At 39.3% G+C, this 18967-nt stretch overlaps 1 protein-coding gene across 2 annotated transcripts in view; it reads left to right on the top strand.

The window, feature by feature from the left end:
* adamts17.S (ADAM metallopeptidase with thrombospondin type 1 motif 17 S homeolog) overlaps positions 1–18967 on the top strand; it is a 163702-nt gene that overhangs the window by 141276 nt on the left and 3459 nt on the right. For both annotated transcript variants that reach the window (XM_018255276.2, XM_018255277.2), the window contains 3 exons: positions 7293–7497; positions 14087–14239; positions 15670–15847. In XM_018255276.2, coding sequence (XP_018110765.1) covers positions 7293–7497; positions 14087–14239; positions 15670–15847 — 536 coding nt within the window. The remainder of the gene's footprint in view (positions 1–7292; positions 7498–14086; positions 14240–15669; positions 15848–18967) is intronic.

The raw sequence follows: 18967 nt of genomic DNA on the forward strand, positions 1-18967 counted from the left end.
GATCAAATTTGATCTAAAAAAAAAAACTTAGATTTTTCAAAGTCAACCAATTGACTCCAAGTAGGTTCTAGGAGGTCCCCCATAGGCTAAAACAGCAATGGTCGGTCTAATTTTTAAAGAGATCGTACATGATAAATTTTGATATTCAAATTTTCAAATCCGAATCGAATTTGGACTATTCCCTAGTCGAAGTACACAAAAAATAGCTTGAAATTCGGATTTTTTAATTCAAATTTTCACTCCGACCCTTCATAAATCTGCACCGAAGTGTCACAACTCTTTGTAATAATAATAATTGTATTATTAATTGTGGCATCGCAATGATTACAGTTATACCATGACTAAGTAACCGAACTAGGGGTCACAGTCCCAATGTGTTTAAAATGATCTTGAAATATCTACTTAATGAAGGCGATACATTATATTTTATTATTATTATTATTATTATTATTAACATGAAGAGAGGTCAGTATGGTCCAGTGGGACACTGAGAAATCCCTGGCCGGGTTCTGTTGGGTGGGAGGAGTGGTCCAACACTGACAAGGCTCATATAGAGCAATGAAAGGTCTTATTTACTCTCTGCAAGTTGATGTATCAGAAGTCATAAAAAGACCAAGCCAAGTCCCAAGTTTAGTTCTGCTTTGAACATGTCAGAAATGTTCATAGATGTGATTTACCGGAGCACAAATCCATGTTTCCCCAGATCTTTTTTTAGACTTAATGTAATTGCTCATAAAGCTATACATGCTCTGTCTGTGTTCATACTGATGCAACCTGCGCCCTTCCAATGTAACGCATCTGTTTGCGCCGTCACCCGCAAACGGTCATCAAAATTCCAAAAATGAAAATGTAATTTAAAATATTTAAAGAAATAAGGACCATGTGCGAATTGTCTCGGAAGTGTGTGTGTGTGTATCAGCAACAGAGGGATTTCTCCATGTTTGTGCGCAGTCAGACTACTGAGCTGGAAAATGTGTGGGGAGCCTCTCTCAGCAATCACACAGGAATGTTAGTGTTGGACTGCAAGGCTGGACTGGAGCAGCTGTATTATGCTAAAGCTTTCCTGCCGCTCTGCTGGGACTGGGTGTGTGCTGGGACCTGCTACCCAAAGCCACATTCACCTGATTATTTTCTGTCTGGGAAGCTGCCTTCATTTAACCCCTTCTCTGCTGCCAGACAAGGGTGCAGTGCCTATAATCTGGGTCTAATTACAGAGTCCGAATGGCTACAACAGCGCAGAATCTCTAGGCGGGCCCAGGCTCTAGGGAGCCCCAGTCTAGCATATCTTACCTTCACCAAATTCTTATATTCACCTTGCAATATAATCAGTCTATTGAAATGGTCTCTTTCACTGTATAACAATTCCTACACTAAGATTATTTTAAAGCACTGCATTTTATATGCAATATTGTATGCCAGAAGAATGCAAAAAAAAAAAAAAAAAAAAAAAAAGCAGCTTTAGTTCATGGGGCGTTTTGATATACCAGCTTTGCATAATGATTATTAGAGATTTTGGCCTATTCTTCCGGGCAGATTTGCTTCATGTTGTTCAGGTCCTGGGATGATTTTTAAAAAATGGGTTGGTTTGGGCAATCTTTTTTTTTTTTTTAAAGCTGCAAAAGCTAGTGGCCATACACGGGCAGATTAAAGCTGCCGATATCGGTCCTTTAGGCCAAAAATCGGGCAGATATTGATCGGGCAAGTTTGATTTTTTTTCTGCAATCCAGGACCGCATCGGCTAGTTGATGCGGTCCTGCGACCCATCGGTGCCCATTCCCAGGGCTGAACTTTCTCATTCACCTGATATCGCCCAGCCGTTAGTGGGCATATCGGGTTAAGATCCGCTCGTTTGGCGACCTTGCCCTTTTACATCTCTTGCCTTGAACCACCATTTCATGATGGTCTATGTGCTGCCTCAGAGATCACCTGACCAGAAATACTACAGCTCTAACTGTAACAAGAAGTGTGGACGCAAAAGACAGAATTCTGTCTGTTAATTGGCTCATGTGACCTTACATATGGTTTGTATGTGTGCACTGTGAATCGTATGATCTCAGGGGCGGCCCTTATTTTTTAAAATGCCAATTTTCTATTTATGATTACCCAATGGCACAAACTACTAGAAAAGTATATTATTATGAAAATGGTTTATTTACATGAAGCAGGGTTTTACACATGAGCTGTTTTATGCAATATCTTTTTATAGAGACCTACATTGTTTGGGGGGTATAGTTTTCCTTTAATTAGCCAAATCAGTAGCACTTCCATTTTATTTAAACACATTTTTACCTAGCCTTGGAGTGCACCCACAACCCTTCTCTTTGTATTTTTTTTTTATAAATGTTATATTTTGTTATAGGGAATGGGAAATGCTACATGCAAATCTATGAATAGCTCCTCTCAATTTTTCATCTGAGAACAGCCTAGATATATACAACCTGGCAGCCTATAATTCACATTAGAGTATTGCAGAACTCATTTTTAACTGACCATATATGGAAGGATCTGCTTGTTTGGCAAGATCCCCAATATGTTCATCTGTATCATAACGATGGGTCAAAATGTCAGGGATACATGCTGTTCGAATCAATAAGCCTATGCGGTCCTCAATCCAATAGGATTTTGACATTTCCCAGATATTAGTCAGGCAGGCTCATTGGAGGTCCCATGCAGTGTTGAACTGGGGGGGATGGGGCCCCTCACGTATCATTTTTTTTTTTTTTTTTTAAGGTTTTTATTTTGCATTTTCAAAACAAACAACAAAAACAAATAAAGCAAACCACAGGTTTGACACTTACATGGCTACTGTTGTCAGTTATTTGTGTTTTAGTGACAGTTTCAATACATAAATAAGTATGTACCATACTCATCAGTTATCAGCTTATGCTTCAGGTCACTTTAGAGCTCAGTCGTCTGATAGGGATGCATGAGGGTTGACCTCTAACCAAGGTTCCCATATTTTCTCAAATTTAGGAGGTGTTCCCCTAGCATGATACATCAATTTAATTAGAGGCAATACCCCATTTATTAGGTCGCTCCATTGCTGAAGTGTGGGGGGATTGGGGTTCATCCATTTCATTATTACTAGCTTCTTTGCGTAGAATAAAATAGATCGTAATAGTGTTCTGGATTTTTGTAAAGGGACTGCCTCACCTATAACACCCAATAGACAAGTTTCAGGGGATTTAATTCCAGGAAAGGATAGAAATATATTCGTGTATTGGATGACTTCTGACCAATATGCCGCTACTTTAGGGCAATTCCATATCAAGTGGAGGAATCCAGCTTCTCCCCTGCCGCATTTTACGCACTTGGCTCCTTCTGATCTACCCATAGCTTCAAGCCTAAGAGGGGTGAAGTAAATTTGGTGAATCATTTTAAATTGCCTCCTGTATCTTTCTAATGTTTATTTCCTTTTTGTGGACACTATGGGGGGAGCGACCAGGGCCCACTGGATATTTTTCTGGTGTCCTGCCAGCCCAGTCTGACCCTGGCCACTTTTTCTCTCCAGTTCACTTCATCTATTGCCCCTATCCAATGCATTTTATGTGCTTTCTTCATGCACAACAACCAGGCGCTGTAATTCCTATTCTCTGCCCAGTAGTAGCATTTTCCTCTGCATTATTCTCATTTTCATTAGCCTGTGTAGCGCCCCACAACATCTAATCAAACTAGTTGGGCTTTGGACCCTGGCTGTGAGGTTTGGAACATATTCAGTTTAAAAAGAGCAAAGAGCATGGGGCTAGATGGGAAGTGTAAGTCAGCCAAAGGAGTATTTAGTTGCATTGACACTAAATTTGGAACAGATTAGTAGCAAAATAATATTTTTCCACCCTACCGCAATGTTACCTCAATCTTGCCTCAAGCAATGCCCTTACCTTTAAGAATGGCAACCATAAGCCCCACATTTCTACTATAAATAAATAAACACAAATGAAAGGAAATTAGATTAATCAAGATATATATTAGTCAAGATATAAGCTGTTCCTTGACCAGAATGGGACCTGCCTTATATCCAGTGTCACAGTAAAACTGGTGAATGATGATCATGAAGGATGGGAGTCATTATACATCTGCAACAGACTCCTCAATGTATCAACCTTGCTAAAGTATACATATAATCATAACCAGAAGGTACTGTGATAGTTTAGCTCCCTCTAAATCAAAGTTACCCCAAACTGTGAAGTTGCTGCCTTAGGGGGCCCCCAAAGCAGTGGATTGGACCTGAATGGCAGCTAGTATAAGGGTTAAATATAAATTTGCTTTTGTCGATACACATGGAACAGTTTAGTTGGGTGGCTGTTACAGCCAAGTTTCATTTGTCTTGTCAAGTTATGAGCAAAGGGGAGGGCTGAACACAAGCTTAGCCTAAAGGTGAATTTTAACTGAATTCTGTAAAACCTGGTTTGTATACATTTTGGACAATACCCATGCCAGTAGGCTGCTGAAATGCTCAGGGGCGACTGAGTTGTTATTATTGTCCTGAATGTGTGGACAATACTGAGGGCTCTAAATATTTGCTATCTGATTGTAGTTCATACAGATGATGATGGGGCAGGCTGGAAATCCCTTTAGCCATAGGTCACATCAGGTTGTTGTGGTTCATTACAAAGACTGTGTTGACCTTCCATTTGCCCTGACTGTTGACCCACTGGCCAAGCAATGGATCAGACATATTTAGCCTACCACATGCATGTTCAAGCCTTACAAAGATCCATTGTTGGTTGACTTCTCTAAACTACCAGAGCTTTATCTGTATATCCAACTGTGCTACTACAAATACATATATGTTGTTACACTAGAACATTCAAGAAACCATGATTTTAAAGTCGGCCATACACTATAAGATCTGCCCATTTGGTGAGGTCAACAAACATGGGATCTTTCCCCCAATATGTGCAGAGAATATGAGCCATCAGAGTGAGGACCTCATCAGTGAGCTGATGTAGCACTTGATCAACATCTTGATGGTTTTGGTTGGGTGGGCCCTTTTTGAGCACCAGCAACTGCTATCATCTTATTTGATATGATAGGTGACTGGACCTGTAGCAAACCTGCACCCTTTTATTCCATAACCTCAATTTGTTTTCATCTGCGGTGTAAAAGCTTTGCTAGGTGTCTGTTTTGGAATAAGAGGCAGTAGTCCTATAGATAGATAATATATATTATTGCACAAACCATTTTATGGCTTCCAAATAACAACAGGTGCCTATGACTGTTGATGCCCACGGCTACAAATAAAAGTTAACGCCCACTTGCTGCTAAACACCACAGACAGACATTAAGCCAGAGGTTTTAATTGTAAGAGGGATGAAGGATTTGTGTTAAGACAGAAAGATGTTATGGATTTACTGATGGCTCATGTGTGGCTGGAAAGTATTTACAGATAGATTGACCACATGTCAATGACCAAACAGTAATGGACATAAAATGAGACAAGTCTTTATCAATTCAAAGTTTGGATTAAATTTATGGAGACCAATTTTCTATATGAATGAGTACTACCCAACCAATGCCTCTTCATGTCCTCTAAACGTTGCTGAAAGTTCTACTTTGACGTCAACTACATAACTGGAGACTGGGCAACACCGGGAGGCACATTTATCAAGGGTCGAATTTCGAATTTATGCAAGTTTGTTAAAACTCCCATAAACTCGATATTCAACCGGTCGAAATTTATTAATAAAATCAAAAATATTCTCAGCTCGGACTAATTAAATCGACCCGAAAACTCAAATCAAATTCAATTCTAATGAGAAAAACTCGATTAGAGTTTTTTTTCTCTGAAGAAAGAGAAGGCTGCAAACATCAACAAATTGATCCTTGGACGTCTCCCATTGACTTATACAGTAACTGGGCAGGTTTTATTAGGCGAATAGTCAAATTGGAGTTCTTAAAGTGCCAGATTATGATAAATTCAAAAATCAAAAATTTGAATTTTCACTTCGACCCTTAATAAATCTGCCCCCAAGTGTTACTGTCACAGTTACCCTAATGTCACATTACCTTCATGTGACCTGTTCATGTCACGGCTGCTCTGGGAATGGAACACAGACCCTGCTACAGTAAGACAGTGTTTGATGCAATGCTGGAGGCCTTTACATTGCATATCTCTAATGTCAAAATATCTGTATTTGTACTTAGGGACTTTTAGAGCCAGGGAGGCCTTTGCTGTATATCCACCGCTGACATCTCCTGCTCCCTTTTAATCTCATTATACCATCCCCACCCCCTGCAGGAAATGTGGAAATGTATTTATTCTAGCCTAAAATTATTTATATGACATCTGGATAGATTCACAGGTCCCGAGGCCATAGAACAAATCCCGTGTCCCTTTATGGAAAACAGAAATGGCAGTTCATAAATTTGCTGCGCTCTGTCTGTACATACCATTTCAACCGCTGCCTTGCCCTTCGGTTGCTATGGATACTGAACAGTGTTGGTAAATTAACATTTTTTTCCAGCACAAATGGATCACTCCTGGTCTCCACTGGTCCTTTACAAACATGGAGTCAATTGAAACATTGTAGTTTATCACGAGTGTTTCAATTGAACTCTACAGTGCAGCTGTACATTGATGTTTCCTTGTAAGCGGTGCCATGCTACTTGTCTGTTTTCTTCCTTTTTTTCTAATGTATCCTCATGCCAGGTAGCAGTCTGTGAGACCTGAGCCCCCTCCCCCAGCTACTGTACTTTTTGGTCATAAAAAATTAGTCATTAACATCTTTCTTAACACCAGTAAGAATTGCTATAGTAGAACCCCCATTTTACGTTTTTCAGGGGACCAGAAAAAAATGGTGGAAAATCCAAGGAAATGCATTGTGCATAATATATAGGTGGGATCACAAAACAACAATGTAAAATGAGGGAAAACTTAAAATCAGAGGAAATAAAAATGAGGTTTCACTGTATGTTCAAAGCCATTAGCGTGAAATGACGGATGAAGGGAAATATAAAGAAGATGCAGAAGACTAGATGCAAAAAGGATGGCAAGTTTGTGCACTCTATACAAAGTACATGTACCGTGTTGTCCCCTTTGCGGCATGTGCTAAAGTTTGGCACTAGTTAAACCAAGAGCAAGTTAGATCACAATATTTACAGTGCAAGGTTTTATAGTAACACAGTAATAGGGTTGACTGGGGTTACTAAAATAGAGAGACAGCTTGTGCAGAAAGTGTGTATACACAGTTATTTTGGATTGCATACAACAATTTCATTTGTAATCCAGACATCATTCAGGGCCTACAGGTAGCGACTGCTGTTTTCTCAGGGACCTTCTGATTTATCCACAGATGGGTGACTGGAATGTGGAACCATTGCTCTGCTACTTGTGACAGAGGCTTCCAGCTAAGGGAGGTGAGCTGTGTATACCAGCTACAGAATGGGACCTTTGTCAACACTCAAGACTTTTACTGCCTGGGTCCCAAGCCAGCGACAAGACAGATGTGTGAAGGACAAGACTGCCTGTCTATCTGGGAAGCTTCGGAATGGTCAAAGGTGAGAGGAAGACCCTTTCATCCAAATAAAAGTTCAGTTTGTGGATTGTAATCACTTTACATTTATACTTAAAGGGTAGACAAAAATGAGGCTCTGAACTGAAATACTAAGGTAAGCAGCAAGGGTAGAACCAAAGTTAATGCAGGAGATTCAGCAAATAAAAAGGCTGTTCACCTTCCAAACACTTTTTCAGACCAGTTGTTTCAGATTGTTCACCAGAAATAAAGACTTTTTTTTAAAAAAATACTTTTTATTTTATTTGTTACCGTTTTTTCAAAATCTAAGCGTAAAGTTGAATGTTCCTGTCTCTGGTGTTTGAGTTTGGCACATTTAATTAATACAATTAGTTGATACATTTCTCAGCAGTATCTGTGGAATATCAGCAACTATTGTATCAACTCTAACAGTTGCCTTTAATGAAACTCAGGGATTCTGCTCAGCAGGGACAAATATAAGAAACATATAAACTAAATGTATCGATTTAGAACTGTAAAAGAGTTAGCGACCCCCCCCCCCTCCCGGAGCTGTTTAAGAAAATAATAGACTTTACACTTGAATATCAGAACAGACATGAAAAAAATCTAAAGTGATTAGATAAAGTCGTTATTTCTGGTGAACTATCTGAAACCAACTGAGCTGAAAAAAAAGTGTTGGAAGGTGAACAACCCCTTTTGGGAACATTCATTTAATATTACCTTTAAGTATATTAAAGTTTAACCATTGTAAGCAACTTCTCATTTGGTCTTCATTGTTTTGTAGGATTTCTAAAATTCTGCTGTTTTGTTGTCAGGCTAACTGGCCCCACCAACCAAGAACCAGTCCCAGTGTGAGGCTTCAGTTTTATTATAGTTATTTCTAAGATACATTGCCATTCACCTTCTCTCAAAATTGAAACCTCAAAAAATACAAAATAAAGACTAACTGCATATTGTCTTAGAATAGTGTCATCTACCATATACCAAAATTGTGCCTCTCTAACTCTTTATCCCGTTTATTTGCACATAAATAAAATAAATTATCTGCCTAATCAAGATAAAATTGGAGAGGGAAGATACAAACACACATAATTAGAGCAGGGCAGCCTTAATAAAAGAGCAATAGGAACATTTGTGTTACAGATGCCATATCTGTAACGCTATTACAGATATGGGAACTGTTATCCAAAATGCTTGGGACTGCAGGTTTTCTGGATAAGGGATCCTTCTATAATTTGGATCACTACACTTCAAGTGTTACGATTGGTATCCCAAACCCAGAACCAGGGTCGGACTGGCCCGGCGGGACAACGGGAAAAAACCCGGTGGGCCCAGGCCCTCATGGCCCCCTGCCAACCCAGACCCCCTCCCCTGATAAGCCAGCCCCCCCAAAAAAAAACAGTTTTACACCCTGGCTTCTTGCATGCACACGGTGTGGGGAGGGTGGGCATGGAGACAGGGTCTTTTTCAAGATCCTTCCTTCCTGCGTGATTTTCACACTTCCTGCCGCAATCGGCGTAAAAAAAGTGGCGCGTCGGGGCGCTGTGGGCTCCGCAGAAGTGGAAGGCAGGGGTCCGGAAGGGGGCCCTGGGCGCCCCAGTCAGACACTGCCCAGAACAAACCCCAAAGTCCCAGTCTTCCACCTATAACGGCCACCTGTTGCTTTGGGATGAGCCCTCCGCTACTCGGCTGCTGCCAGGTCTAGGGAGAGAGTTCTGGGCAGGCAAGAAAACTGATTGTCGTTCAGGAATGGAGAACAAGAAGTGTAGTCTGGGTCACAGGCCGGGTCAAAACCAAACAGGAGAGACAGTACAGATGCAGCAAGATAGAGAGTAGTCATTGTCACAAGCCAGGTCAAAACACACCAATATCGCAGTCCCCACTAGACCACCAGGGTGAGTTCTTACATTACCCCCCCCCTGGAGGGGGCCACTGGACCCCTAGGTCTATCAGGAAACCTAGCATGAAAAGCATGAAACTGCTGCTTGAGATGGTCTGCATGAACATCAGAGGCAGAAACCCAAGACCTCTCCTCAGGACCATAGCCCTTCCAATAATCAGGTCAGGCAGCAGACAGGACGAAACCAGGGACAGGTAGGATCAGTAACCACTTAATACACTAGAAAAAGCACCCAGGAACTTATGAAAAGACCTTTATGTTGGGCACTGTACAACTAGCGCCTTTAAATATTTGAATTTACACGGCGCATGTAAACCCTGAAGCTGCCAGCGCTTGCGTCAGAATGCCAAAAGGGTGAGTTCTTACATGAAGTCTACAAAAAAAATCATTAAAACATTACTTAAACCCAATAGGATTGTTTTACCTCCATTAATGATACATTCGATCTTAGCTGGGATCAAATACAAGGTTCTGTTTTTTTATTACAGAGAAAACAAAATCTCAATTATTTGATTAAAATGGCATCTGAGGGAGATGGCCTTCCTTTAATTTGCAGCCTTTTGGATAATAGATCTTATACCTGTATCAGGATGGGATTTTGGTAAAATAGATTTGCTTGATGCAGTGAGGTCCCATTACACTTTGGACTATGTTAGCAGCTGCATGTTATTCTCAGTGGATGTAGCAAGGAGTAGGCAATATGGATGCAGGGTATGGAAGATATATCACAGCTAATGAAGGAGGGGGGACCAGTGTTGTAGTCAATGCAGCCCCTACTCCAGAATAAGCTTCTCCCGGTCACTACAACCTTGGGGACCAGAACACTTTGTCCCAGCACAGCTGGAATGGCTATAGGTGTGATACTGTATGTGCAATATTTCAACTCTGTTGGATTAAGCACATGGCTCCCCCGTGTGTGTCTGGCACAGAATTACATTATAAATTGTGCCAGATAAACGCGGTCATTTTTGTGTTTGCTCTGGAGGAGAGTCAGAGTATTATTATTATTTTTTTTTTTTGGTTTAACAGGTCCACTGTCATATTTATAGTCTAAAGTAAGAAAAAAAATGCAACAGTGTTTAGAAGGAAGCCAAAAATCAGTTTTCTGAATTGTAAAATACTGCACATTGTACATTTCTGGGCCAGAAAGCAAAATATGTAAAATCCATTTTATTCTACACTGCCCTTAGCAACTGGCTTACACTAATACTGTACATTTAGTTCTGCTACAAAAACCTAAACGCTAATAAATCAAACACCATATAGCAGATGATTTTACATAGGACTTAATTCTAATGTAAATATTTGTCACTGCATTTAGTGAGACTATTATTTGTAATTAGATTTAATCCTCAAACTGCCCCAAGTGCAGACATTTTCTTCCCAAGCGCTGAGGTCATTGTATGTGTTTTTCTCTGACAAGCTAATTACCCCATTTCAGGTGCAGGTTAGAAACCCCCTACCAGCACCAGAGATCCAGGAAACCCACTAGGCATGTGATTGACAGGCACAGGTTTGCAGAGGAATTCTTGTAAGGCTGGAAGGACGCAGAGCTTTTTGTAGCATGTGGCACTGATTTGCAGGAAAATGAATGCTTTCCAGAATCAGGTCCATTTCATTTCATACAGTAGTAAATGTAACCGAAGACTCTGTATTATGATCAAAAGAGCTGGCTTCACAAACACAATTTGAAAGGAAAAAAGCTGAAGGTTTCTGTTTCTGGGACCCACACAAAGCAGATTTGTTGCCAATGTTGCCATAGATGAAAATTTAGGAAGCTGAGATAGATCAGATGTAGATAGATCAGATGTAGATAGATCAGATGTAGATAGATCAGATGTAGATAGATCAGATGTAGATAGATCAGATAGAAGATAGATCAGATGTAGAAAGATCAGATGTAGATAGATGTAGATAGATCAGATGTAGATAGATCAGATAAATCAGATGTAGATAGATGAGATAGATCAGATGTAGATAGATCAGATAGATCAGATGTAGAGAGATCAGATAGATCAGATGTAGATAGATCAGATAGATCAGATGTATATAGATCAGATGTAGATAGATCAGATAGATCAGATGTAGATAGGTGAGATAAATTATATGTAGCTAAATGAGATAGATCAGATGTAGATAGATAAGATAGATCAGATGTACTGTAGATAAATCAGATGTAGATAGATCAGATGTAGATAGATCAGATGTAGATAGATCAGATGTAGATAGATCAGATGTAGATAGATCAGATGTAGATAGATCAGATGTAGATAGATCAGATGTAGATAGATCAGATAGAAGATAGATCAGATGTAGAAAGATCAGATGTAGATAGATGTAGATAGATCAGATGTAGATAGATCAGATAAATCAGATGTAGATAGATGAGATAGATCAGATGTAGATAGATCAGATAGATCAGATGTAGAGAGATCAGATAGATCAGATGTAGATAGATCAGATAGATCAGATGTATATAGATCAGATGTAGATAGATCAGATAGATCAGATGTAGATAGGTGAGATAAATTATATGTAGCTAAATGAGATAGATCAGATGTAGATAGATAAGATAGATCAGATGTACTGTAGATAAATCAGATGTAGATAGATCAGATGTAGATAGATCAGATGTAGATAGATCAGATGTAGATAGATCAGATGTAGATAGATCAGATGTAGATAGATCAGATGTAGATAGATCAGATGTAGATAGATAGATGAGATAAATCAGATGTAGATAGATCAGATAGATCAGATGTAGATAGATCAGATAGATCAGATGTAGATAGATCAGATAGATCAGATGTAGATAGATCAGATAGATCAATGTAGATAGATCAGATAGATCAATGTAGATAGAAGAGATAGATCAGATGTAGATAGATCAGATAGATCAGATGTAGAAAGATCAGATGTAGAAAGATCAGATGTAGAAAGATCAGATGTAGAAAGATCAGATGTAGAAAGATTAGATGTTGAAAGATCAGATGTAGATAGATGTAGATAGATCAGATAGAAGAGATAGATCAGATGTACATAGATGTAGATAGATGTAGATAGATCAGATGTAGATACTGTAGATCAGTTGTAGATAGATGAGATAGATCAGATGTAGATAGATCAGATGTAGATAGATGTAGATAGATCAGATGTAGATAGATCAGAAGTAGATAGATCAGATAGATCAGATGTAGATAGATCAGATGCAGATAGATCAGATGTAGATAGATCAGATAGATCAGATGAAGATAGATCAGATGCAGATAGATCAGATAGATCAGATGTAGATAGATCAGATGTAGATAGATTAGATGTAGATAGATCAGATAGATCAGATGAAGATAGATCAGATGCAGATAGATCAGATGTAGATAGAACAGATGTAGATAGATCAGATAGATCAGATGTATATAGATCAGATAGATCGGATGTAGATAGATCGGATGTAGATAGATTAGATAGATCAGATGTACAGTAGATAGATCGGATGTAGATAGATTAGATAGATCAGATGTAGATAGATTAGATAGATCAGATGTAGATAGATCAGATGTACAGTAGATAGATCAGATGTAGATAGATGTAAATAGATCAGATGTAGATAGATCAGATGTAGATAGATGTAAATAGATCAGATGTAGATAGATCAGATGTAGGCATAAAGCAAACATGGGAACCCAACTACTGTATATACAGACTCCTATATAGTTTGCTTTATAGACTCAGGCTTGCACAGAGGATATCATTACAGCAAACGACACAAGATAATGCGGATAGATATCAAACAATTCTAAACAATGATTATATGAGTAAAAGTACTTGGTGGATGCATCTATTTCAGCCTCAGTATGTATTAAGCAGCTGTACAGAAGCTAAATTACTTTCAGGTATGGGACCCATTATCCGGAAACCCGTTATCCAGAATCTGAATTAAAGAAAAACTGTCTCCCATAGACTCCATTTTATCCAAATAATCCAAAATTATTGAAAAAATTTTCTCTGTAAAAATAAAACAGTACCTTGTACTATAATTAATCCTTATTGGAAGCAAAAGCAGACTTTGGGGTTTATTTAATGTTTAAATGATTTTCTAGTGGACGTAAGGCATGAAGATCCAAATTACGGAATGACCCGTTATCCGGAAAACCCCAGGTCCCGAGCATTCTGGATAATAAATCCCATACCTGTTGTATTAAAGCACCCCAGTGCATGTATTGCCAGTGGCTACAAATAAATTGGGAGCAGTTCTTCTTTAGATGCCGATGCCAGGGGAATGAGGCCTTTATCAAGGTGCTCAGTGCAGAAACCAGGTGCAAACAGAATTCAGTGCATGTGTTATCTATAGAAAATGCACTGGCCTTCTGCTCCAAGGCTGTACATAAGCAAGGAGTGTTTATCTGCTTGGTTAGAAAACAAAAGCAAAGATCTGATTGGTTGCTATGAGCAGTATTACTGGGAATGTTTCACTCTACTTTTTACACAGTATGATAAATAGACCCCAAAGTGTAGAGGAGCAGTAAAGTAGAACAGCAGCCACTTGAGAAACTAGAAGGTTTGAGTAGACTTTGTATGTAGTGACATCCTCTGGCCACATATAACACACACTACATGTAGAGCATGGGGCATGACAAGCAAGATAGAAGAGTACAGGGATGCTTTATTGATCATTGAGCAGATGTATTGAGCCAATGGTACTATTCTTGTGTTTCAGTGTTCCTCTGACTGTGGTAGGGGCACCAAGAAGAGGCGGATATCCTGCACCAATTCAAAGGGGAAATGTGTTTCAGCCACCAGGCCACGGGCTGAGGAAGAATGTGAGGATTACACAGGCTGCTATGAGTGGAAGACAGGGGATTGGTCTAAGGTATCTCAACTGTATTGCCTTTCTTATCAAACATTCCCGCACCTTGATCAATTCCAAAGCATTTAAACCTATGCTAAATCTGATGTGTTGACATAGCGATTTGATGGGGGGAAAAAAAGCCAAAAACAGGATGTAATATTAAGAAAAAGATTTAAATGTATACATATATTGATAAAAAAATGGCACCTTTCAACTCAACTGTGTATGATTTGATCATTATGGCTGGATCATTGATCAGGAAGTTAGATTAGCCAGAGTTGGCCCATCACTGCCCATGTATGTCCATATTTATACTTATTCCAATCTCACCACAGTCTGGACTGTAGTAAAGGAACAGTTCAGTGTAGAACTAACAACTGGGTAAATAGAAAATAATAAAAAAATGTTTCTAATATAGTTAGTTAGCCAAAAATGTAACGTATAAAGACTGGAGTGACTGGATGTGTAACATAATAGCCAGAACACTACTTCCTGATTTTCAACTCTCTAACTCTGTGTTAGTCAGTGACTTTAAGGGGGCCACATGGGACATAACTGTTCAGTGAGTTTACAATTGATCCTCAGCATTCAGCTCAGATTCAAAAGCAACAGTTATGACCCATGTGGCCTTCCCTCAAGTCTCTGATTGGTTACTGCCTGGTAACCAGTGGAAACCAAGAGTGCTACAAAGCAGGAAGTAGTGTTCTGTTCTGTTATGTTAGATATCCAGTCACTCCAGCCTTTATACATTACGTGGCCGATTCACTAAGGGTCGAATATCGAGTGTTAATTAAGCCTCGATATTCGACTAGGAATTAAAATCCTTCAACTTCGAATATCGAAGTCGAAGGATTTAGCGCAGATAGTTCGATCGAACGATAAAATCCTTAGAATCGAACGATTCGAAGGATTTGATTCCAACGATTGAAGAAATATCCTTCGATCAAAAAAAGTTAGCCAAGCCTATGGGGACCTTCCCCATAGGCTAACATTGACTTCGGTAGCTTTTAGATGGCGAACTAGGGGGTCGAAGTTTTTTTTAAAGAGACAGTACTTAGACTATCGAATGGTCGAACGATTTTTAGTTCGAATCCTTCGATTCGAAGTCGTAGTCAATGGTCGAAGTAGCCCAAAACAAATTTCGAAGTTTTTTACCTTCGAATCCTTCACTCGAAGTTAGTGAATCGGCCCCTACATGTTTGGCTAACTAACTATATCAGAAACATTTTTATTTTGCACAGCCTATATATTTACCTAGTTTTTATTTTTACACTGAACTGTTCCTTTAAGCAAACCATGAAGACTTAACAATGCCCTGTTCTAGTAAATGAATTTAGTACTTCCTTTTTAAAATGATGCTCTACTTGAACTGAATATCAACTGCATTAAGTATCCCTGTAATTATCAGATCAGACACCGATTTAAGTGTAATCAGATTTATTTTCTAACAGTGCTCTTCTACATGTGGGAAAGGACTCCAGTCTAGAGTGGTGCAATGTATGCATAAGGTGACAGGTCGGCATGGCAACGAATGCTCCATCAGTTCCAAGCCGGTTGCTTACAGACAGTGTCATCAAGAGGCTTGCAATGAAAAAGTCAACGCCAACACTATCACTTCTCCAAGGCTGGGTTAGTACTTACTAAATACATATGGGGGCTTCCCACCATCAAAGCTAGCTTTGGCCACATCTTACCAGTATATAAATAAAAACAGACTTGTGGGCAGGTAACAAGATGAAGGATTCAACTGACTCTTTCTATGCTGCCACCACTTCTCTGATTTGGGCTTGGAAAATGTTGATAAAGAAACAGAGTAATTCAAATGTATTTTGTGTGTTTTGTTGCCTATCTGGAGTGTGACTTTCTGTGGGCAACAAAGTGCCCTACCATCCTTTCCCATAAGAGCTACAGCACATCTAGAGGTGTGGGCTTGGACTGCTGCTGCTGTTACAGAACAGTAGTGGTGGTTAACACAGCTCTGCCTATCTTCTAATAATATGAATTGCAATGTGGATAGCTGTGTGTTTAAAAAGGTGAATAAAGCTCAAAAGTTTTATAATAGATGTTATTTCTATACACACAAATGCATTGGGAAAACTGCACAATCTATTTCAAATCAAAACATGAGGAAAATGCATCGAATTTGTGTTGTTCCTTTACAGAAGGGGAAGAAAGGGGAATATTAGGGTGTTCCAAAATAATAGCAGTGTCTGCATTCTTCTTTATAAACTCAAATATTCACTGTATAAACTGAAAAATGTTTCAAGAGTTTGCTTTCCTTTGAATCACTGAACTAATATTTAGTTGTATAATCAGTGTTTCTGAGAACTGCTGCACATCTGTGTTGTATGGAGTCCACCAACTTCTGGCACCTGTTACATTCCACAATTCTTCTGCATTTCTTGCTTTTGCCTCAGAAACAGCATTTTTTATGTCACCCCCATGAGTTTTCTATTGGATAAAGGTCCAGGGATTGGGCTGGTCACTCCATAACGTCAGTCTTGTTGGTCTGGAACCAAGAGATTGCTCATTTACTGCTGTGTTTGGGGTCATTGTCTTGTTGAAACCCCAATTTCAAGGGCATTTCCTCTTCACATAAGGCAACATGACCCCTTAAAGTATTTTGATGTATTGAAACGGATCCATGATCCCTGGTATGAAATAAATAGGCCCAACATCATAGTATGAGAAACATCCCCATATCATGATGCTTGTGCCACCATGATTCCCATTTTCATAATGCACTTTGGCTTAAATTCATTGTTTGGGGGTCGTCTGATAAACTGTCAGATAAACTGTGGCCCCCTAGACCCAAAAAGAACAATCTTGCTTTCATCAGTCTACAAAATGTTGAGCCATTTCTCTTTAAGCCAGTCAATGTATTCTTTGGCAACTTGTAAGCTCTTCAGCACGTGTTTTTTTTTTTTTTCAACAATGGGACTTTGCGGGGGCTTCTTGCCGATAGCTTGGCTTCACATAGACGTCTTCTGATTGTAACAGTATCACGGGTAACTTTACACCTTCTTCGATTTCCCTGGAGCTGATCATTGACTGAGTCTTTTTCCATTTTGGCTATTCTTCTATCCATTATAATTGTAGTTTTCAGTTTTACCCTCTCTCCACCCCCATGAGTTTTCTATTGGATAAAGGTCCAGGGATTGGGCTGGTCACTCCATAACGTCAGTCTTGTTGGTCTGGAACCAAGAGGTTGCTCATTTACTGCTGTGTTTGGGGTCATTGTCTTGTTGAAACCCCAATTTCAAGGGCATTTCCTCTTCACATAAGGCAACATGACCCCTTAAAGTATTTTGATGTATTGAAACGGATCCATGATCCCTGGTATGAAATAAATAGGCCCAACATCATAGTATGAGAAACATCCCCATATCATGATGCTTGTGCCACCATGATTCCCATTTTCATAATGCACTTTGGCTTAAATTCATTGTTTGGGGGTCGTCTGATAAACTGTCAGATAAACTGTGGCCCCCTAGACCCAAAAAGAACAATCTTGCTTTCATCAGTCTACAAAATGTTGAGCCATTTCTCTTTAAGCCAGTCAATGTATTCTTTGGCAACTTGTAAGCTCTTCAGCACGTGTTTTTTTTTTTTTTCAACAATGGGACTTTGCGGGGGCTTCTTGCCGATAGCTTGGCTTCACATAGACGTCTTCTGATTGTAACAGTATCACGGGTAACTTTACACCTTCTTCGATTTCCCTGGAGCTGATCATTGACTGGGTCTTTTTCCATTTTGGCTATTCTTCTATCCATTATAATTGTAGTTTTCAGTTTTACCCTCTCTGATCACCTTTTTAATCCAAGTACGCTGTTCTTCTGCACAATGTCTGGAACTACCCATTTTCAGAGAGAAATGCACTATAACCAGCATGTGAAACATTTGCTGCCTTCCTTTTTTAATTAAGGGTCGTAATTGACACCTGTTTTTTGCACAGAATGAATGACCTCACTAACTGAATTCCACACTGCTATTATTTGGAACAAGCCTAAATTAATGGTTCAGTTACACAGAATCAGCAGCATGTCATGACTGTTGGTTTCACTGATCAACTAGCAGTTAGGCAGGTTATATATAGACTTAAGAGGTTGCACTCGATGGACGTGTGTTAGTCATGTGTGGGTGATGAGTCACAAAAAGGGCCAAAATAGGGGCGCCTATAAACCGGAAGACGGCAGTGTTAGTTTGTTGGCAGGGAGAGTAGGCAACCTGCAAATGTAACCTAACTTACTATGTTAGTGATGTCAGACTGCTATTATTCTGAACACAATTGTACATAGAGAGTTGTTAGGGGAAGGTCTGACTTTACTGCTGCATGTTAGTCACTCAACTTATTTTCATGTAACAATATCAAGAGTGACAGCCAAAATGCTCTGTGTGCTACAGCCCAAATGACAAATACTGGTAGTACAGGTGGTCCTTAAAATGCTCAAATGTGTGTCTGGGTGCTATTCTCATGTAACCTAGTGTGTCTGAAGTACAAACCAAAACTGAGCTGGAACACTTGTTCAGGACTAGGAAAAAAGAAATGAATAGACGTGCCCAGCTGCCAGAAAGGATTTGCATTGAGCTGCCTGCACAGCACTGTTAGAACTAATACATAATATACAGTTTGATCTTAACATTTGAAATGGTAGAATGAATGATTTGCAATGTGTATGGTCTAATATATTACATAACTATGCCATAACAATCATGACAAAATCCCTTTAATTATACAGGACTCTGCAG

The sequence above is a fragment of the Xenopus laevis genome, chromosome 3S (assembly GCF_017654675.1).
Source record: "Xenopus laevis strain J_2021 chromosome 3S, Xenopus_laevis_v10.1, whole genome shotgun sequence".
Classification (NCBI taxonomy): domain Eukaryota; kingdom Metazoa; phylum Chordata; class Amphibia; order Anura; family Pipidae; genus Xenopus; species Xenopus laevis.